The following is a 22,801-nucleotide window of genomic DNA, read 5'->3' as shown; positions in this document are numbered from 1 at the left end:
TGTCAGAGGGTCGTTCTCTGTTCCCCGGAGACCAGCGGAGGCAGGGTCATTGAATGTTTTTAAGCCAGAGGTAGAGAGCTTCTTGACAAACAAAGGTGTCAAAGGGTATCAGGGTAGGCAGGAAAGTGGGGTTGAGTCCACAAACAGATCAGCCATGATCTTGTGGAATGCTGGAGCAGGCTCGAGGGGCTGAATAGCCTACTCCTTCTAGTTGTATTTTTGTAGGTTCGGAATGCCCTATTGGATTTCTTGGTGACTATCTTATATTGATGGTCTCTAGTTATGCTCTTCCCCACAAGTGGAAACATTCTCTCTATATCCACCTTTCATAATTTTAAAGACCTCAGTTAGGTCACCCCTCAGTCTTTTTTCAAGAGAAAAGAGACTCAGCTAAACATCCTTTCCTGGTAAGATTACTCTCGCATTTCTGGTATCATCCTTGTAAATCTAAAACATCTGCCTGGTTCAGAACAAGAAAGGCTGTGGAAGCAATGGGAAAGAGATGACCTAATCTGCATTTCATATAAGTGACCAGCCCAGGGAAAAGTGAATAATTATTGCTGGTAAATTCCTAACTCATAGAAAATGTTGCAAGTACATCACAGGACAGGCAGAATCTAATGAAAGAGAGCAGCTGAAACCCTGGACCATTAAATGTTCAGTCTAACTCTCTCCCGACTGAGCTATTTCAGCCTCCATTTTTAAAAATATATTCATTCATGGGATGTGGGCATCGCTGGCCAGGCCAGCATTTATTGCCCATCCCTAATTGCCCACAAGAAGGTGGTGGTGAGCTGCCTTCTTGAACCGCTGCAGTCCATGTGGGGTAGGTACACCCACAGTGCTGTTAGGAAGGTAGTTCCAGGATTTTGACCCAGCGACAATGAAGGAATGGCGATATAGTTCCAAGTCAGGATGGTGTGACTTGGAGGGGAACTTGCAGGTGGTGGTGTTCCCATGCATTTGCTGCCCTTGTCCTTCTAGTTGGTAGAGGTCGCAGGTTTGGAAGGTGCTGTCTCAGGAGCCTTGGTGCGTTGCTGCAGTGCATCTTGTAGATGGTACACACTGCTGCCACTGTGCGTTGGTGGTGGAGGGAGTAAATGTTTGTAGATGGGGTGACAATCAAGCGGGCTGCTTTGTACTGGATGGTGTCGAGCTTCTTGAGTGTTGTTGGAGCTGCAGCCATCCAGGCAAGTGGAGAGTATTCCATCACACTCTTGACTTGTGCCTTGTAGATGGTGGACAGGCTTTGGGGAGTCAGAAGGTGAGTTATTTACCACAGATTTGAACGTGTGTTCATATTTTTCACTTTTTTTGTTAAACAGTTTTATCTCTGTGGGTTATAAAATTCTGAAGAATTGTTAAATTCACTGAAGTTTGCTATTTTGAGAGATTTTTAAGCGCTGGTGTAGGATTAGAAAATGTAAAAATAGTTTTGTTAATGTAATAAATGAATGCTATTGATAGTGACCTTGGAGCCCACAGTGCTTGCAGACAAACATTGATCAGATTCTGATGGCTGGGTTGTATAGCTGCAACTCTAAGCAAAGATGATGCTGTGGAAATTTAGATAAATCAATGCTGTGGAATTCTAGCTACATGATCTGGTTTTTAACCTGTAATTATGAAAACCTCATATGAGATACTCCTTCAGAGAAAGTAAAATATTTATATAGCATCTTTCATTTCCTTGGGATGTTCCAAAGTGCTTTATAGCCAGTGGGTTACTTTTATGAATTATAGCCACTGTTGTAAAACTAATGCCGCAGTCAGCTTTGCATGCAACAAGGTGATGCAAACAAATGATACATCACAAAAACAGACACTGTTTATGCTCCACATGAGCCTTCCCCATCCCTCTTTGTCTAACCCTATCAGTATACCCTTCTAATCCTTGCTGCCACATGTACTTATCAAATTTCACCTTAAGTGCATCTATGCTGTTCTCCTTATCTACTCCGTTTGGTAGCGACTTCCATATTCTAACCACTCTCTGCATAAAGAAGTTTCTTTTGAATTCCTTGTTGGATTTATTAGTAACTATCTTATATTTATGACCCCTAATTTTGGACTCCAGTACAAGTGGAAACATCTCCACATCTGCATTATCAAATTCCTTTATAAGCTGAATGGCCTCTATTAGGTCATCCCTCCGTCTTTCATGGGGAAAGAGCCTGTAAAGTCTTCCCTGATGGTTACAAAATCTGTTTTTTAAACCTTTTCCAGTGCTGCTATCGTTTTTACAATTTGGAGACAGGAACTCTACAAAAATTAGATGAATAATCAGTTGATTTTTTGTTGTTGATGTTGACTGAAGGAGGAATGTTGGCCAGGACATCAGAACATTTCTTTCATCTAGGAGACAAATTAGGCCTCAGTTAATCTCTCATCTGAAATACAGCGTCTCTGACAATGCAGAACTCCCTCAGTGTCAGCCTGTATTATGTGCTGAAATCCTGGAGTGGAGTTACAGTTCGCAGCCTTCTGACTTGAAGGTGAGATAGCTACCATCAAGGCAAATTATTATTAATGCTTCTGTCCCAGCATGCATGAAATTCGACTGTGATAACCTATTTCAATCTCCCTTTCCAAACACTTGGTGCTGTTTTCAACCAATCTGTTAATAAATATATTGACCAGTGTGGCACTGAACCATGTATGTTGGAGAGATCCCAAGTTCAGCTGAGTATGGTAAGGGTGCTACATTTGACCTCTGCCACTCAGACTGTGCTCCTTTTAGAATTCATTAATTTATGATGGAAACTGAGTTTTCAGTGAGCATAGGATTAAGATTGGAGTGATTTTTGCTGGCAGTCATGGTAGAAACTCTCACTTAGATAAGAGTAATTTGCACGTGTTGTAAGAGGCCAAAGCCAAGAAATAAACAAAAGTCAGTACCGAGAGCAAGGAGGGAAAGCAAAATAAACTAAACTAAAATAAAAAGAAAAATAAAATAAAAAAGGGGGGTCAGTCAAGCTCTGACTGGCCCCCTTTTTTATTTTTATTTTTACTTTTTCTTTTTGTTTTAATTTGTTCCATCATTCATTTTTTTGCCATGTGCCTGCCCACTGTTTTTTTTGTTTGTGCTTTTGGCCAGGGCTGTTCATTATTCGGTCAATTGACGCCCTAACACTTTGTCTTTCACTGCGCCCTTAACACACCCTTTGCCTTTGCTCCATAACCTGGACAGTTATTCCCCATGACCCTCTGGTATATCAACACCTTTCCTTTTGTTATCTTTTGCCCGACTTCTGCTTTATTTGCTTAAACCTATTACATTTCTAACCTTTTCCAGTTCTGATAAAAGGTCACTGACCTGAAACATTAAGATATAAGCTATAACTTGTTGTATCCTCCTAACCTCAGTCTTGTTTTTGTGGCATTACCTGCTCTTTTGGTGTCTCCCCATGGAGAGGGAAGACATCAGCGTTGCACTTTTGGCACAGCTGGAAGCACATTGGCAGAGGCTGGGGGCAGTTCGTCTGAAAGCCTAGCAGATTGCCAGAGGTGTGTGGCTTAGTGGGATGGGCGAGAAGAAAATAGTGATTTCATACCCTCAAAATAATTTCTTGGCTATTTTGTTTTTTAGGTTCCTAATAGACAGTAGGTGGTTTAAACAATGGAAGAAATATGTGGGTTTCGACAGCTGGGACATGTACAATGTGGGAGAACGTGGAATGTTTCCAGGTCCCATTGATAATTCTGGGCTTTTTGCAGGTATTGAAAAATTGAATGCAGACCTTTGATTATTTGAGCACACTAAAACTTGGTTATATATGCTAATATTAGATCTGTTATGGTCATTGACAGTTTCACTGAAATTATATTAAGCTTTTGGTTAAGTGTGGAATCAGCATTTTGCAGAGCAACGTATTTCATTCAACACAAGACACCTTGTGTATTTCAGTGAATGTATGCATTTGGGCAAAAACCCTGTTGCTGTAATCCTGTGAGATATTTCATGCCTGGGAAGCTGGATAAGAGCAACTGCATTTAATATTTTCTACGTAATGCATTGTTTGTGCTGCCTGACCTCATCAATTTCTTTTCAAATCTAAGCTGTAATTGCAAATCAGAGTTTCCAGCGCAGAGAGAGGCTATCTAGCCAATCATGCCTGCACAGGTGGTAGTTCTGCCTGACCTGCAGCATTACCAATTGATTTTTGTTTTGAGAGTGCTTCTATTTTTTGTAAAATATGTTTTTAAGGACTTGTAGTTGAATTATGGACATTGATTCAATTGGCAGCTTGAAAAGATGTGAACTTTGTGGGTTTTTTAAAAAGAAGTCATCAGAAGGTTCCTGGACTTGGCTTGTAAACAAGTCATTACTGGAAGGCACCTGTTTTCAGATAAAATACCAGCAGGGAGCTTGTTTTGACTTGAGATGTTTACAAAGAAGTAACAGGTCAAGATTTATAGAGGTCAGGAGGCTTGACTTCTGGAATGTTTCTGGTTTCACTTTGAATTGTTACAAAAGATAGTTGGTTTTTGCCTGCCAGGAAAATCCCAGCTCGTCTCTTTCTCTTGGAAAGAAACCCTGCGTGTCCAGTGTGACAGTTTCCTCTTTCCTCCTGTCTTTGAAGAAACCCTCCCTGTCTTTGAAGAAACCCTGCCTATCGAATGTGTGGGAACTGAACCCCTGTTGCCACATTGCTGCTGGGTAAGGCCTATTTGAAACCTCTAGCTGCATTTCATGGAAAGCCTACCCAAACTGATCTTCAACATTGCCTGGAAAGAACAGTTCTAGAAAGATCCCAGTAACAGCCATCCATACATTTGGAACACCAAACCAAGACAAAGGACATCTTTCCGTATCTTTTTTTTCTTCGAGAATGAGCAAGTATTCAACCAAAGTGTTTTTTTTGTGTGTTTTCTGTAACAGAGCTCTAAACAACAATCCCTTTATTTTTCTGGTTAACCGGCGTGTGTGTGTGTGTGATGGGCTAAGGTTAAAAAGGAATCTTAATATTTCAATCTGTGTGTTTATGCTTTACTTCATTATTGGTTAAGACTTGTTTTATAATCTGATAATTTTGTTGTTTAATTAAGAAACCTTGTTGGTGTGTTTTATTCTGGGATAAAAAATAGAGTCTATGATTGACTATCAGTAAGTGGGAACATTTAAATATATGTTGTGACCTGTGAAGAAGTGGGACTCGAATAAACAGTGCACTCCTCCCGCCTCGGTCATAACAGTTTGAAGGAATAGAGTTGTGTATCCAAGTTTGTTGATGCATACTAAGTTAGGAGGCACAGTAAATTGTGCAGATGGGAGAAACAAATTACAAAAGAATGCAGTGGATTAAATGAGTGGGCAAAAGTTGTGGAAGATGTGAGTTCAGAATGGAGAAGTGTGAGATCGTTCACTTTGGATTCAAGAAAGATAAATCCGAATGTTTTCTTTATGGTAAGAGACTAGGAACAGTGGAGGAGGAATGAGATTTGGATGTCTAGATACACAAATCGTTAAAAGCTAGTGCACGCATACAAAAGAGTAATCAAAAAGCCTGTTGGAATGTTCGTCTTTATCTCAAGGGGGCTGCAGTACAAAGGGGAGGAAGTGATACTTTATTTGTACAGAGCCTTGGTCATAAGTCCAGCTGGAGTAATGTGTTAAGTTTTTAACATCACACCTCAGGAAAGATATGTCGGCATTGGAGGGAGGACAGAGCTGATTCACCACAATGATACCAGCGCTTAAAGGATTAAATTATGAGGACAGGTTGTATAAACTTGGCTCCTATTCCCTTGAGTTTAGAAGTTTCAGGGTGATTGAATCTGGGTATTTTCAAAACTGAGATCAACAGATTTTTAATAGTTAAGGGTATCAAAGTATGTAGATTAAATGAAAGCAATTGGTGCTGAGGTGCCGATCATCCATAATCTAGTAGAATGATGGAACAGACTCGGGGGGGGGGGGGGGGGCATTTTTTTACCCAAACAATTACAGTAAGTTTGTCCTTGAAGGATTATGTTTGTAGTTTTAGGGGCGGCGCAGTGGTTAGCACCGCAGCCTCATCGCTCCAACGACCCCGGTTCAATTCTGGGTACTGCCTGTGTGGAGTTTGCAAGTTCTCCCTGTGTCGGCGTGGGTTTCCTCCGGGTGCTCCGGTTTCCTCCCACATGCCAAAAGACTTGCAGGTTGATAGGTAAATTGGCCATTATAAATTGCCCCTAGTATAGGTAGGTGGTAGGGAAATATAGGGACAGGTGGGGATGTGGTAGGAATATGGGATTAGTGTAGGATTAGTATAAATGGGTGGTTGATGGTCAGCACAGACTCGGTGGGCCGAAGGGCCTGTTTCAGTGCTGTATCTCTAAACTAAACTAAAACTTCTGTGCCAACATCTATCTGAAATCTGATTACACTTATTTAAAGAGCATAATTAGGTTTTGTACGTGTAATTCTACATTGATAGACAAGGACATGTGTGAAGGAGATGCCTATTTGATTTTTCACAACTCAAACTGGTGATTAAACTCTGAAGGCCTTTTGGATAGTCTGAAAAGGGTAGACTTCAGAAATTTGAATTGTGGTTTTTAATTTTTTTTAATAATGCTCAGCTCTGTAGAGCTATTTGCCAAGATTTAAACTCACTCAAGGTGATATGGCAATGTTGAAACAACAACTTGTATTAGAACATAGAACAGTACAGCACAGTACAGGCCCTTCGGCCCACGATGTTGTGCCGAACCTTTAACCTATTCTAAGATCAAACTAACTACTATCATCCATGTACCTATCCAAGAGTCGCTTAAATGCCCCTAATGTATCTGCTTCAACTACCACCGCTGGCAGCGCATTCCACGCACCCACCACTCTCTGTGTAAAGAACCTACCTCTGACATCTCCCCGAAACCTTCCTCCAATCAGCTTAATATTATGCCCCCTGGTGATAGCCCTTTCCACCCTGGGAAAAAGTCTCTGGCTATCCACTCTATCTATGCCTCTCATCATCTTGTACCCCTCTATCAAGTCACCTCTCATCCTTCTTCGCTCCAATGAGAAAAGCCCTTGTGGCAGCATTTGGAAATACAGGTTTGAAGTCCGGGTTGTTAAATTCTCTAAGCTGAACTATGCTGCTGTGCGACTGCACCAAATGTAATTTGGATGCTTTCTCCATCTTTAGGGGATGGGGAGTTGTTCCTTGGCTCCTTTTGGGTGCCTCCTGTCGACTATTACAGGGCAACATAGGCAGAGACTTGGAACTACGTCAATTACGTATTAGATGCAGGTCATGCATGATCCACACGATAGGTTAAAAGTTGCCAAAAATTTTCATTACAGCATCTGTGCATCTGAGGTTGTCAGTGGGGAGAATTATTTTTGTTTTAAGGGAAGACAAATGTTTATGATTCTACTTTTCTATATAATGCTGCTAATGTTAGCCTCCTATACCATTTTCCTTTTCTTCAATGTCAGTTGTGTCTTATTAAAATAAGTTTTTTTTAAGGGTTTAAAGGTACTGGATATTTATGCTTTTGTTGTGAGCTTTGAATAGAAACATAGAAAGTAGGAGTAGGCCATTTGGCACTTCGAGCCTGCTCCGCCATTCATTATGATCATGGCTGATCATCCAACTCAGTAGCCTGTTCCGACTTTTGCCCCATACCCTTAGATCCCTTTAGACCCAAGAGCTATATCTAACTCCTTTTTGAAAACATACATGTTTTGGCCTCAACTGCTTTCTGTGGTAGCGAATTCCACAGGCTCACCACTCTCTGGGTGAAGACGTTTCTCCTCATTTCGGTACTGAAAGGTTTACCCTGTATCCTTAGACTATGACCCCTGGTTCTGGACTCCCCCACCATCGGTAACATCCTGCCTGCATCTACCCTGTCAAGTCCTGTTAGAACTTTATAGGTTTCTATGAGATCCCCCCCCTCTCTCTTCTGAACTCCAGCAAATATAGTCCTAACCGACTCAATCTCTCCTCATACGTCAGTCCCGCCATCCCAGGAATCAGTCTGGTTAACCTTCGCTGCACTCCCTCTATAGCAAGAACATCCTTCCTCAGAGAAGGAGACCAAAACTGTGCACAATATTCCGGGTGTGGCCTCACCAAGGCCTGTATAATTGCAGCAAGACATCCCTGCTTCTGTACTCGAATCCTCTCACCATGAAGGCCAACATACCATTTGCCTTTTTTACCGCCTGTTGCACCTGCATGCTTACCTTCAGCGACTGGTGTACGAGAACACCCAGGTCTCGCTACATATTCCCCTCTCTCAGTTTATAGCCGTTCAGATAATAATCTGCCTTCCTGTTTTTGCTACCAAAGTGGATAACCTCACATTTATCCACATTATACTGCATCTGCCTTGCATTAGCCCACTCACTCAACTTGTCCAAATCACCCTGAAGCCCCTCCGCATCCTCCTCACAACTCACCCTCCCACCCAGTTTTGTGTTATCTGTAAATTTGGAGATATGCCATTTAGTTCCCTCATCTAAATCATTAATGTGTATTGTGAATAGCTGGGGTCCTAGCACCGATCCCTGCGGTACCCCACTAGTCGCTGCCTGCCATTCGGAAAAAGACCCATTTATCCCTACTCTTTGTTTCCTGTCCGCCAACCAATTTTCTGTCCATCGCAATACACTACCCCCAATCCCATGCTCTTTAATTTTACATGCCAATCTCTTATTTGGGACTTTGTCGAAAGCCTTCTGAAAGTCCAAATAAACCACATCCACTGCCCCCCCCCCCCCCCCCATCAACTCGACTAGATACATCCCCAAAGAATTCTAGTAGATTTGTCCAGCATGATTTCTCTTTCGTATATCCATGCTGACTCTGTCCGATTCTACCACTGTTCTCTAAGTGTTCTGCTATTGGATCTTTGATAATGGACTCCAGAATTTTCCCCACTACCAGCGTCAGGCTGACTGGTCTATATTTCCATGCTTTCTCTCTACCTCCCTTTTTAAATAGTGGGGTTACATTAGCTACCCTCCAATCTGTATGAACTGTTCCAGAGTCTATAGAATCTTGGAAGCTGACCACCAATGCATCCACTATTTCTAGGGCCACTTCCTTAAGTACTCTGGGATGCATACCATCAGGCCTTGGGGATTTATCGGCCTTCAATCCCATTAATTCCCCCAACAGCATTTCTCTACTAATACTGATTTCTTTCAGTTCCCCTCCCTCATTACGCACTGTGTTCCCCAACATTTCTGGTATGATATTTGTGTCCTCCTTTGTGAAGACAGAACCAAAGTATACATTTAGTTGAAATAGAAACAAGAAATGCTGGAACCACTCAGCAGGTCTGGCAGCATCTGTGGAAAGTGAAACAGAATTAACGTTTCGGGTCAGTGACCCTTCTTCGGAACTAGCAAATATTAGAAATGTCAAAGGTTATAAGCAAGTGAGGCGGGGGTGGGGCAAGAGATAACAAAGGAGGTGTAGATTGGACAAGGCCACTTAGCTGACCCAAAGGTCATGCAGCAAAGGCAAACAATATGTTAATGGTGTGTTGAAAGACAAAGCATTAGTACAGATAGGGTGTTAACGGACTGAAGATTGAACAGCAGCAAGTACAAACATGAAAAGAAACAGTGGGTAAGCAAACTGAACAAACTAAGATGAAATGAAATAAACACAAAAAAAAGATTGTAAAATATGTAAAAGAGAAAAAATAACTAAAAATAAAAGTAAAATGGGGGGTACGTCATGCTCTGAAATGATTGAACTCAATGTTCAGTCCGGCAGGCTGTAGTGTGCCTAATCGGTAAATGAGATGCTGTTCCTCGAGCTTGCGTTGATGTTCACTGGAACATCATCATTATTATTATTATTATTATACATTTAGTTGGTCAGCCATTTCTTTATTCCCCATCATAAATTCCCCTGTTTCTGACTGTAAGGGTCCTACATTTGTCTTCACGAATCTTTTTCTCTTCACATACCTATAGAAACTTTTACTGTCAGTTTTTATGTTCCCCGCAAGCTTGCTCCCCTACTCTGTTTTCCCCTTCTTAATCAATCCCTTTATCCTCCTTTGCTGAATTCTAAACTGCTCCCAATCCTCAGGTCTGTTGTTTTTCCTGGCAAATTTATATGCCTCTTCCTTGGATCTCTTGCTATCTCTAATTTCTCTTGTAAGCCCTGGTTTGGCTACATTTCCCGTTTTACTTTTGCGCCAGACAGGGATAAGCAATTGTTGCAGTTCATCCATGCACTGTTTAAATGTTTGCCATTGCCTATCCACCGTCATCCCTTTAAGTAACGTTTCCAAATCCGTCATGGCTAACTCGCGCCTCATACCTTCGTCGTTTCCTTTACTAAGATTCAGGACCCTTCACTCAGAATCAACTACATCACTCTTCATTTTGATGAAGAATTCTATCATTATGCTCGCTCGTCCCCAAGGGGTCTCGCACCACTAGATTGTCAATTATTCCTCTCTCATTACACAATACCAGTCTAGGATGGCCTGTTCTCTAGTTGGTTCCTCAACGTATTGGTCCAGAAAACCATCCCGTATACACTCCAAGAATTCCTCCTCTATGGTATTGTGACTAATTTGATTTGCAATGTTTGATGCAGGCAATTTGCTTTCCAAATAGCAATCATGCCCAGTAAAAAATGATCAGGTCTAATGTTTGCCTAAAAAATAGCTTTATCTCCTTGCAGTCTGCAACATTGTTCCTTAGTTTCTGTCAGTTCATGCTGAGTGTCCTTTCTAAAATAGAACTGCTGAAACAGGCTTCTTGGCTGAAATGCTCCGAGAACATCCAGAGGTCAGATTAATGCGTGGTGACTGTCTGACATCCTTGGCTGCTGTTGATAACCATCTGAGTGGTTCAGAATAGATGCAGTTGCTATCCATGAAATTCTGCTTGTTTTGTACGTGATATCTGCCAATTGGTGATTGTCAGGCGATCAGAGATGAGCCCCAATTTGCTAATAAGCCTCCACAATATCATTCTTTTAAAAAAAAAATTCTAAATGGTAATTTTATCGAATATTTAGAGACCAATGAACCAGTCTCTTAAGAAAAGCAAAGTACATAATTTGGCTCGAATACAGAGGTTAGATTAATGGTGTCATCTGGTATTTTATGTTAGTCAAGGTAAATGGCATTTGACAAAATATATGTAGAGATGGTTAGCTGTACTTATGCAACCAATTAGTCCAAACAGATTGACTGGAAAGTTCTAAAATTGCTGTAATAGCATACAAATTATAATAAAGGTGTCCAAAGAAGGGTTCTAATTGTGCGTACTGGGTATATACTCTCTTACTTTCGAGGTGGGAGGAGTGCACTCTTTTCTAGTCCCACTACTCGGCAGGTCACAACATTATATTTTTAAAATGTTTACCCGGTTACCGATGCGGTCAATCTCTTTGTCCCAAAATAAAATACACTAACCAGGTTCCTTTAATAAACAACAAAATTATCCGTTTATTATCAAATAAGATGTATCCAGTAACAAAGCATTAGCACACAGATTGAAATATGAAAGGTCCCTTTTTTAAATTCCACACACACTCGCACGAACACAAAAAATACAGAAATTCTCTCAGCAGTGATCTGTTACAAAAAATATTCTTTGGCCAAATATTTGCTAATTCTTGAAGGAAAAAAAGACATGGAAGGAAGTCAGTTGTCCCTTTTGGATACAGGTCACTGGGATCTTTCAGCAGTTCTTTTTAGGCTGCATTGAGAATTAATCTGGCAGGTTTTTCCAGTTTTTCAGGAGAGATGCAGCACCAGGGATCTTAGCTCTCGCGCACTGGATCTTTGCAGGTTTTCTTCAAAAAGATAAAGAGGTGAGTCATAGAGAGATAGGGCGGCGCAGTGGTTAGCACCGCAGCCTAACGGCTCCTGCGACTCGGGTTCAGTTCTGAGTGCTGCCTGTGCGGAGTTTGCAAGTTCTCCCTGTGACCGCGTGGGTTACCGCCTGGTGCTCCGGTTTCCTCCCACAGCCAAAGACTTGCAGATTGATAGGTAAATTGGCCATTGTAAATTGCCCTTAGTGTAGGTAGGTGGTAGGAGAATGGTGGGGATGTGGTAGGGATTATGGGATTAATGTAGGATTAGTGTAAATAGATGGTTGTTGGTCGGCACAGACTCGGTGGGCCAAAGGGCCTGTTTTAGTGCTGTATCTCTAAATAAATAAATACAGCACCAAAACAGTCCCTTTGACCCAACGAGTCTGCACCGACCATCAACCAGCCATTTATACTAATACTACATAAATCCCATTTTCCCTCTCATATCCCCACCTTCCCTCAATTCTTCTACCACCTACCTACACTAGGGGCAATTTTTACAATGGCCAATTTACCTATCAACTGGGTGGTTTCTTTTTCCAACTGTCTTCAAAACAGTTCACACTCCAACTGAACTGAAAACAATATCCAAACCCCAAACAAAAAGTCCTCCATAAACCTTGACATGTGGCTTCTCTGTAAACATCTTCCCCAGGTCACCAAGGTTTCTGTTGTTTATTCAGCTTCCCAGCAAAGGTTGTTTTCAAACAAAGTCTCAAGCGTCCTTTCAGTGAACTTGGTTTAAAAAAAAAGACATCCATGGAATCCTTTCAGTTTTAACACCAGTCTGCAAAAAATATCAAAAAATGGAAGCACTTTCATAACTTGCTTGTTTCACAACCCTTAATTATTTCCTTTTATCACATGCAGAACTTTACCTATATGTACATGAGACCCCTCAACTCTTGATTTATGCCTCCATCTTGGGTGAAGCAGCCAGAGAACTACTGAAGTTTGTGTCAAGCTAGACCTCATAACCCCAAGGCTGTGAACCAGCTTTAAATTGGTTAAGTGCTTAGAGCGCATTTAAAAATGGGAATAACCTTTTAAGAACAGTTAACAATTCCCATTTACAACTGCCAAAAAACCTTGAAGCAATGCTGTTTGCTGGGTTTTCCCTGGAATCTCATAACTACTTTCCCTGTGTTTCCATTGCCCGAGGATCGCCCTCTTGCTACGTGTTTCTACACAGCAAGAGATCTCTAGTTTCTGAATCACATCAGTTCTGGCGCAACCATGAGCCCTCTTCACATCACTGCCACAACCCACAGCATACTACTGCTACAACTCTCCCACTGTTTCTTTATCCCATTGCTGCTACATTGAGTACCTGCTACCTCTCTCATTACTTGCATTTTGGGATGTCTTCCCAATCACAGCCAGCTGTACACTGGGCTTTTCAAAGCAAAAAATGGGATTTGCCCAAATAAGTTATGGCTTAAACATTGAGGGGAGATGTTAGCTTAGTAGTATTTTCACTGGACTAGTAACCAAGAGACCCAGGGTATTGCTCTGGGGACGTGTGTTCAAATCCCACCACAGCAAAAGGTGGATGGAATTTAATTCAATTAATAAATAATCTGGAATTAAAAGCTGGATACGACAAAGGCTGGCAATAGTACTGAAGACCTTTGCTCCAGAACTTGCTGCGCCCCTAGCAAAGCTGTTCCAGTACAGCTACAACACTGGCATCTAATCGGCAAAGTGGAAAATTACCCAGGTATGTCCTGTACACAAAACGCAGGACATGTCCCACCAGTACTGACCGAGCTGGTTGAGTCCTAAAGGACATAGCTGCTAGACTGGGTCTGCAGCAGATGGTGAAGGAACCAACAAGAGGGAAAAACACACTTGACCTCTTCCTCACCAATCTGCCTGCCGCAGATGCATCTGACCATGACAGTATTGGTAGGAGTGACCACCACACAGTCCTCGTGGAGACAAAGTCCCCCCTTCACATTGAGATCCTCCATCTTGTTGTGTGGCACTACCACCGTGCTAAATGGGATAGATTTCGAACAGATCTAGCAATGCAAAACTGGGCATCCATGAGGCGCTATGGGCCATCAGCAGCACTAGAATTGTACTCAACCACAATCTAACATCATGGCCTGGCATATCCCCCACTCTGCCATTACCATCAAGCCAGGAGACCAACCCTGGTTCAATGAAGAGTGCAGGAGGGCATGCCAGGAGCAGCATACCTCAAAATGAGGTGTTAACCTGGTGAAGCTACAACCCAGGACTACTTGCGTGCCAGGCTGCGTAAGCAGCATTCAATAGACAGAGCTAAGTGATCCCAAAACCAGCGTATCAGATCTAAGCACTTGTAGGCCTGTCGCATCCAGCTGTGAATGGTGGTGGACAATTAAACAACTAACTGGAGGAGGTGGCTCCACAAATATCCCCATCCTCAATGATGGGGGAGCCCAGCACATCAGTGCAAAAGATAAGGCTGAAGCATTTGCAACAATCTTCAGTCAGAAGTGCTGAGTTGATGATCCATCTCGGCCTCCTCCTGAAGTCCCCAGCATCACAGATGCCAGACCTCAGACAATTCGATTCAATCCGCATGATATCAAGAAACGACTGAAGGCACTGGATACTGCAAAGGCTATGGGCCCTGACAACATTTCGGCAATAGTACTGATCATCTGTGCTCTGAAACTTGTCTTGCCCCTAGCCAAGCTGTTCCAGTACAGCTACAACACTGTCATCTACCTGGCAATGTGGAAAATTGCCCAGGTATGTCCTGTACACAAAAAGCTCTTCGCTGGTTGGAGTCATACCTAGTGCATAGGAAGATGGTTGTATTTGTGGAGGTCAATCATCTCGGCTCCAGGACATCACTGCAGGAGTTCCTCAGGGTAGTGGCCTAGGCCTAACCATAGGAGGATAAGGCAAATGAATGCGTGGCTGAAGCGCTGGTGTAGGCGGAAGAGCTTCAGCTACTTGGATCATTGGGATCTCTTCTGGTGCAGAGGTGACCTCTACCAGAGGAACGGGTTGCATCTGAACTGGAGGGGGACCAATATCCTTGCGGGGAGGTTTGCTAGTACTACTCGGGAGGGTTTAAACTAGTCTTGCAGTGGGGTGGGGCCCAAAGTAGTAGTCTCTCCGATGAGATAGTTGAGGCAAACGTAGAGATTAAAGCAAGCAAGTCCAGTAGGCAGGCCGGGCAGGGGCAGGACAGGGAGTGTGGAAGGTCTGGTAGGCTAAACTGCATTTACTTAAATACAAGAAGCCTTACAGGTAAGGTAGATGAACTCAGCATGGATCGGGACATGGGATTGTGATATTATAGCTATTACGGAAACGTGGTTGAGGGGTGGGCAGGACTGGCAGCTCAATGTTCCGGGGTACCGATGCTTCCGGCGTGACAGAGGTGGAGGTAAGAGAGGAGGGGGAGTTGCACTATTGATTAGGGAGGACATCACAGCAGTACTTAGAGAGGATATCGCGGGGGGAACATCCAGCGAGGCCATATGGGTGGAACTTAGAAATAAGAAAGGGGTGATCACTTTGATGGGATTAGGCCCCCCAGTAGTCAGAGGGAAGTGGAGGAGCATATATGTAGGGAAATCACAGATAGGCGTAGGAATTATAGGGTTGTAATAGTAGGTGATTTTTAACTTCCCTAATATTGACTGGCACTGCCTTAGTGCTAAGGGATCAGATGGGGAAGAATTTGTTAAGTGTGTCCAGGATAGTTTTCTGAAGCAGTATGTGGATGGCCCTACTAGAGAAGGGGCTACGCTCAACCTCCTCTTAGGAAATGAGGCTGGGCAGTTGGTTGATGTCAGTGGGGGAGCACTTTGGGACCAGTGGCCGTAACTCTATTAGCTTCAAGATAGTGATGGAAAAGGATAGGACTGGTCCTCAGGTTGAAGTCCTAAATTGGGGGAAGGCTAATTTCGATGGCATCAGACAGGAACTCTCAAAATGAATGGGAGAGGCTGTTTACAGGTCAAGGAACGTCTAGCAAGTGGGAAGCTTTTAAAAGTGAGATAGGAAGAGTTTAGGGCCGGCATGTACCTGTTAGATGGAAGGGCAAGGCTGGCAAGTTTAGGGAACCTTGATTGGCAAGGGATATTGAAGGTCTGGTCAGGACAAAGAAGGAGGCATATGTCAGGTATAGGCAGTTGGGATCAAGCGAGTCCCTCGAGGGGTATAGGGGATGTAGGAGTACACGTAAGAAGGAAATTAGGACGAAAAGGGGCCATGAGATTTCCCTGGCAGATAAGATAAAGGAGAATCCTAAAATATTCTATGTGTATTAAGAGTAAAAGGATAGCTAGGGAGAGAGTAAGTCCCCTTAAGGATCAGTGTGGTAATCTATGTGTGGAGCCACGGGAAATGGGCGAGGTCTTAAATGAATACTTCTCGCCTGTATTTACCGTGGAGAAGGTCATGGAAGCTAGTGAGTTCAAGGGAGGGAACAGCGATATCCTGGAGCATATCAACATTACAAAGGAGGAGGTGTTGGAGGTTTTGAAGCGCATTAAGGTGGATAAATCCCCAGGGTCTGACCAGGTGTATCCTTGGATGCTATGGGAAGAAAGGGAGGAGATTGCTGGGGCCTTGGCAGAGATTTATGTATCATCGTTAGCCACGGGTGAGGTACCGGAAGACTGGAGGATAGCTAATGTTGTGCCTTTATTTAAGAAGGACAGCAGGGATAAGCCAGGGAACTACAGGATGGTGAGCCTTACATCAGTGGTGGGAAGGTTATTGGAAGCGATTCTGAGGGACAGGATTTATATGCATTTGGAAAGACAAGGTCTGATTAGGGATAGATAGCATAGCTTTGTGCGTTGGAAATCTTGTGTCACGAATTTGATTGAGTTTTTCGAGGAGGTGACCAAGAAGATTGATGAGGGCAGGGCGATGGAAGTTGTCTACGTGGACAAGGTCCCGCATGGTAGGCTGGTCCAGAAGGTTCGAACACATGGGATCCAGGGTGAGCTAGCCAATTGGATACAAAATTGGCTTGGTGATAAGAGGCAGAGGGTGGTAGTGGAGGGTTGTTTTTCAGATTGGAGGCCGGTGACCTGTGGTGTGCCACAGGGATCAGTGTTGGGCCCTCTGTTGTTTGTCATATATATTAATGACTTGGATGTGAATGTAGGGGGCATGATTAGTAAGTTTGCTGATGACACCAAAATTGGTGGTATAGTGGACAGTGAAGAAGGTTGTCTAAGGTTACAACAGGATATAGATCAACTGGGAAAGTGGGCAAGGGATTGGCAAATGGAATTTAATGCAGACAAGTGCGAAGTGATGCATTTTGGGAAGTTAAACCAGGGCAGGACATATACAGTGAATGGCAGGGCCCTGGGGAGTGTTGTTGAGCAGAGAGACCTTGGGGTGCAAGTACATAGTTCCCTGAAAGTGACAACACAGGTAGACAGGGTGGTGAAGAAGGCGTATGGCATGCTTGCCTTCTTCGGCCGAGGCATTGAGTACAAGAGTTGGGACGTCATGTTACAGTTGTACATAACGTTGGTTAGGCTGCACTTGGAGTACTGTGTGCAGTTCTGGTCGCCGCACTACAGGAAAATTGTGATTAAGCTAGAGAGGATGCAGAAAAGATTCACAAGGATGTTGCCTGGTTTGGAGGGCTTGAGTTATAAAGAGAGATTGGATAGGTTGGGTCTGTTTTCCCTGGAGCGAAGGAGGCTGAGAGGGACATGATAGAGGTATATAAAATGATGAGAGGCATAGATAGCCAGATAGCCAGAGTCTGTTTCCCATGGTAGGGGTGACTAAAACTAGAGGGCATAGATTTAAGGTGAGAGGGAGGAGGTTTAAAGGGGATCAAAGGGATAAATTGTTCACAGAAAGGATAGTGGGTATCTGGAATGAGCTGCCAGAGGAGGTGGCGGAGGCAGGAACAGTAGCAACATTTAAGAGGCATCTGGACAGGTACTTGAATGAGCAAGTGATAAAGGGATATGGAATTAATGCAGGCAGGTGGGATTAGTATAGATAGGCATTATGGTCGGCATGGACGTGGTGGGCCGAAGGGCCTGTTTCTAAACTGTACGGCTCTATGACTCTAACCATCTTCAGCTGCTTCATTAATGACCTTCCTTCAATCATAAGGTCAGAAGTGGGTATGTTCGCTGATGATTACACAATGTTCAGCACCATTTGTGGCTCCTCAGATACTGAAGCAGTCCGTGTAGAAATGCAGCAAGACCTGGACAATATCCAGGCTTGGGCTGATAAGCGGCGAATAACATTCGCGCCGCACAAGTGCCAGGCAATGACCATCTCCAACAAGAGAAAATCTAACCATCTCCCCTTGACATTCAATGGCATTACAATCGCTGAATCCTGGGGGTTACCATTGACCAGAAACTGAACTGGAGTAGCCATATAAATACTGTGGCAGGTCAGAGGCTTGGAATCCTGTGGTGAGTAATACCTCCTGCCTCTCCAATGCCTGTCCACCATCTACAAGGCACAAGTCAGGAGTGTGATGGAAATTTTCCACTTGCCTGGATGGGTACAGCTCCAACAACACTGAAGAAGCTCGACATTGTCCAGGACAAAGCAGCCCCCTTGATTGGCACCCCATCCACAAACATTCACTCCCTCCACCACCAATGCACAGTGGCAGCAGTGTGTACCATCCACAAGATGCACTGCAGCAACGCACCAAGGCTGCTTAGACAGCACCTTCCAAACCAGCGACCTCTACCACCTAGAAGGACAAGGGCAGCAAATGCATTGGAACACCAGCTCCTGCAATTTCCCCTCCAAGCCACACACCATCCTGACTTGGAACTATATCGCTGTTCCTTCACTGTCGCTGGGTCAAAATCCTGGAACTCCCTTCTTAACAGCACTGTGGGCATACCTACCCCAAATGGATTGCAGCGGTTCAAGAAAGCAGCTCACCATCTTCTCAAGGGCAGTTAGGGATGGGCAATAAATGCCACCCTAGCCTGCGATGCCCACATCCCCATGAATGAATAAAAAAAAATCAAAGACAGTGATTAATGGTTTCTACACATACACATGAATTTAATAATTTGAGATGCAAATACAATTTTATTTATCAAATCACTATATCAATTACCTGGAGGTATTGTACATTTCACGTAATAAAAAGGCTTGTTCACCTCACCATGTGCTTTGGGAGTCCAACTTGTCTGCCCATTTGGGTGTTCTCAAAGATGTAAATTGTTTTTGAGAAAGCGTTACATTCCTTACTCTCTAACATTCAAGCCACACCTGTGTGTTAGTCATGTAATCACAGTTTACTTATTTTAATTCTGTGGACTTAAGTCAATCATCTCTCCAAACTCTGCTAAAGGTGCTTGGGATTGAGGAAGGGTGAAGAGTTACTTATATTGTTGCATCTTAACTTTTAATCTGTTACTTTGGTTTTATTTATAGAAGTGGAATCACAAGTCCTGAAGGAACACTTGATTGATGAACTAGATTATGTCTTGGTTCCCACTGAAGCTTGGAACAAGTTGGTCAATTGGTATGCTTGTGTCGTGGGTCAGGAACCCATTGTACGAAAGGTAAGACTATGTTAAATCTAAGGAATTGTTTTTTTTTAGCAACTATCAGTTTCGTTGCTTCCAATTTTTTAAAAATTTGTTTTGATAATGAACTCCAAATTTTACTGAAGCTGTTTGGAATTGTTTCCTATGTATATTTAAAAAAAAAAGTAAATGTGCCAATGAACTTAAAGCCTTGAAGCATAACCCTACTAGACTAGTAATTTGAGAAAAGCGGAATGATTTTTTTTAAAAAGAGTATGTATTTAGGATTTGAGCGATGCTGGCAAGGCTGCATTTATTGCTTGTTCCACGTTTTTATGAGTAGCTTGCTGGACTACTTCAGTGGACATTAAGGGTGAGCTTATGTAGTGTGGGACTGTGGTCACATGTCAGAAATCAGTAAGCAGTCCTGCAACTTTAATGGTGTCAGCTCACAAATTATCGAATTAATTGAACTTAATCCCACAGTTTGTTGGGGTTTGCTCGTCCACTAACATAATCACCACACTGTGTATGTATGTTTTGAACATAGCCAGTAAAATTTAAGAAAAAACTTTCTTAATGCAGTTCTCAAACACCCAAGAGCTTACCGTAATATGTCCTTGCCCAACAACAGGTAATAGCAATGAGAAGTATAAAAGTGAATTTTTGGATGCGAGTTAGACAGCAACCCTTTAAGGGATGTAATATGATTACTGAAATTCAGAGACATTACGTTTTCTGCTAGGTGTGTATTCCAATTTTGTGCAGTCATGTTAGTACAATGAAATCAAAGTTGGTTTGTATAGACAATTCTTTCTCCATGATGGGTGTTTATGGTATAATAATTTTCTTGGTAGAAACATGGCTTATCGTGAGGTATCTGCTACATATTCTGTATTAATTGTGCGCTCTTCGAATGGAGGAGTTTGTCATATTGGAAATAGCTGTTGGTGGGCCAACTAACTTGAGAAAACGTTGCAAAGACATTACTCTGGTTAATTTAAGCTCTGATTTTACTGTATTTTAGAACTGAGGTTTGCTCACTCGGGCACAAGCCGAAGGGTGTTAGTGTGCTATTTCTTGGCAGCTGCTTTTGTTTTTGTCAAGTGTGAAAAATAAACTGGAGCATCTGAATTCCAAAACTTCATCTTTAAATTCCTTGGCATTGTACAGTACAAGTATGTGCCAAACACTGAGGCATATGCCTGAGTGTTATATATCAGGGTTTATGCGAGTGGTGCCTGAACTCAGAACCCCAGATGTTTTTTTTTAGATGTTCTGCTTATTACGTGTTTATCGTAATTTGGTATGATGAAAGAGTAAACCTTGGCATATTTCTTGAGGATAGACTGTTGTGTGAAGTTGATTATCGAAGGCCTATCATTTTATGCTTTAAGTAGAAGAGTAGAACTTGACCATTACTTTATGTACCTTTGATTTGTATTTTGTTAAATTGGATGAGCAGTTAATATCTCTAGTCATGTATGTAACTGTTATTAATCAGTTTTTTTTCACTTCAGTTACTTGTCTTTTTTCCTCCTTTTGAGGATTAGTCCCAATCTTAGAAGAGCGCTGCTAAGGGCACTGGTCTTGTGTAAAGCTGTTTTCATTAGAACAGAGGAGATTTCTGAATGATTTGATAGAGGTTTTGAAAATTATGAAGGGATAGGAGGTAGTTAGAAACAGGCTGTTTCCAATCGTTAATGGGTCTAGAACAAGTGGACATAAAAATAAGATTGACCGTAACAGATTTAGGATAGAAAGCAGGCGACTTTTTTTTCCACAGAAGTACAATTCGTACAATACAAAAGCCAGACATTTATGCTAAACTTTTTTTTAATAAAGCATTGGTTAAGTCCCAGCTGAGCAATTCTGGGCACTATGGGATGGATGGCAGGGCCTTAGAGAGGGTCCAGAGGAGATTTATTAGAATAGTACCAGGGATGAAAGACTTTGGTTATGTGAAGAGACTGGAGAAACTGGGGCTGTTCTCTTTAGCACAGATGAGTAACAGAAGATTTAATCACAGATCACAGTCGTTACAGCCATTTGGCCCATCGTGTCCGCACTGGCTTGCCGAAAGAGCAATTCCCTCAGTTCCTTTCCCCTGCCTTCTCCCCATAACCCTGCACATTCTTCCTTTTCAAATAACTGTCTAATTCCCATTTGAATTCTACAGAAATAGAGGTGTTCCAAATCTTGAAGGGTTTTGTTGAGTAAATAAGGAGAAACTGTTTCCAGTGGCAGAAGCATTGGTAACTGAAGAACACAGATTTAAGGTGGTTCGCAAACGAAACAGGTGACATGAAGAAAAAACAATTATCCAGCATGCTGGAAGGTGGGATTAGATTGGGTGGCTTGCTTTTTCGGCTGGCGTGGACGCAATGGGCTGAATGGCCTCCTTCTGTGCCATAATTTTTCTATGGTTCTATGGTGTTATGATCTGAAATGCACTGCCTGAGAGGATGGTGAAAGCAGATTCAGTAATAACTTTCAAATGTGAATTGGATAAATACTTGAAGAGCAAACATTTGCAGGTCTATGGGGAAAGAGCAGTCGAGTAGGAACTAATTGGATAGCTCTACCAAAGAACCAGCTCAGGTGTGTCGGGCTGAATGGCCTCCTGTGCTGTATCATTCCGATTACAGGAAGGGTGTGAAGATGTAGAATGCGCTCCTGGAGTAAGTAGTGAAGCAGAGAACATGTCAACATTATAATCAAGATCGATAGTCAAAGAAAAAAAGGGAATAAAGAAATATAGACATAGGGCAGGCCCATGAGATTAGGTGGACTGATTGCTTGGAGAATAACCGCCAATCTTGATTGGCCGAGTTGAATGACTGACTTGTTTCCCTGTTGTAATCTCTATGAAAATCTGTGCCCTGTTTCCCACACCAGGCATCCCGATGACTCCCCTGACTAAGGTTGTTGTTCAGTGTTTAATTGGGTGTAGTTTTATGTGGTAAGCCCATGCCTATGGGGAACTGAATTGAGACTGCACAGACTTGATTCATATACAGCCAACACATTTTGGGCTGAATTTGAATTTGAGTCCAAGAGGCAAAGAGCCCTCATGTGCAATCTATTTTATTTTTGTAAACTGGTGCACATCTGCAGCACCCCCAAATCAATGCAGTCTGAGGTAAATGGTGAAACCTATGGGAATTTTGTCATAGATGAACTGGCTGCACATCATTCTCTGAATATCCACTGAGCAAGGGATCCAAACCTTTTCTCCTGTCCTCACTTCCTAAAGCTAACTGATGCCTTCTGTATAAATGTTAATTTTATTGGGTTTACAGTTTGGTTTCTTTAGTTTAAGCACAAGACTTTAATGTAATAGGTACCCGCCACAGATAAAAAGTTCGAATGCTTTTGTGTTCCATTGTGTCATGCTAGCATTCTGCCTCAATTTAAATGCATTTAAAAGACCTGTAGGAGCAACACGGAAACTGAAATTGCTAATTTATTGAGTGAATCACAGATTGTCCTGTCTAATTATAACTTTGAACT

The 22,801-nt window shown here is 42.5% G+C and overlaps 1 protein-coding gene across 3 annotated transcripts in view; it reads left to right on the top strand.

Moving 5' to 3' along the window:
- Positions 1 to 22,801, top strand: part of usp4 (ubiquitin specific peptidase 4 (proto-oncogene)) — a 126,432-nt gene that overhangs the window by 5,550 nt on the left and 98,081 nt on the right. For 2 of the 3 annotated variants that reach the window (XM_068052079.1, XM_068052078.1), the window contains exons 2-3: positions 3,590 to 3,717; positions 19,194 to 19,324. In XM_068052079.1, the coding sequence (XP_067908180.1) occupies positions 3,590 to 3,717; positions 19,194 to 19,324 (259 nt within the window). The remainder of the gene's footprint in view (positions 1 to 3,589; positions 3,718 to 19,193; positions 19,325 to 22,801) is intronic. The other variant, XM_068052080.1, reaches the window with a different exon arrangement.

This window comes from Heterodontus francisci, chromosome 19 (genome assembly GCF_036365525.1).
Source record: "Heterodontus francisci isolate sHetFra1 chromosome 19, sHetFra1.hap1, whole genome shotgun sequence".
Lineage (NCBI taxonomy): Eukaryota > Metazoa > Chordata > Chondrichthyes > Heterodontiformes > Heterodontidae > Heterodontus > Heterodontus francisci.
The sequence above is the reverse complement of the archived record's forward strand: the minus strand, read 5'-3'. Positions and strand labels throughout refer to the sequence as shown.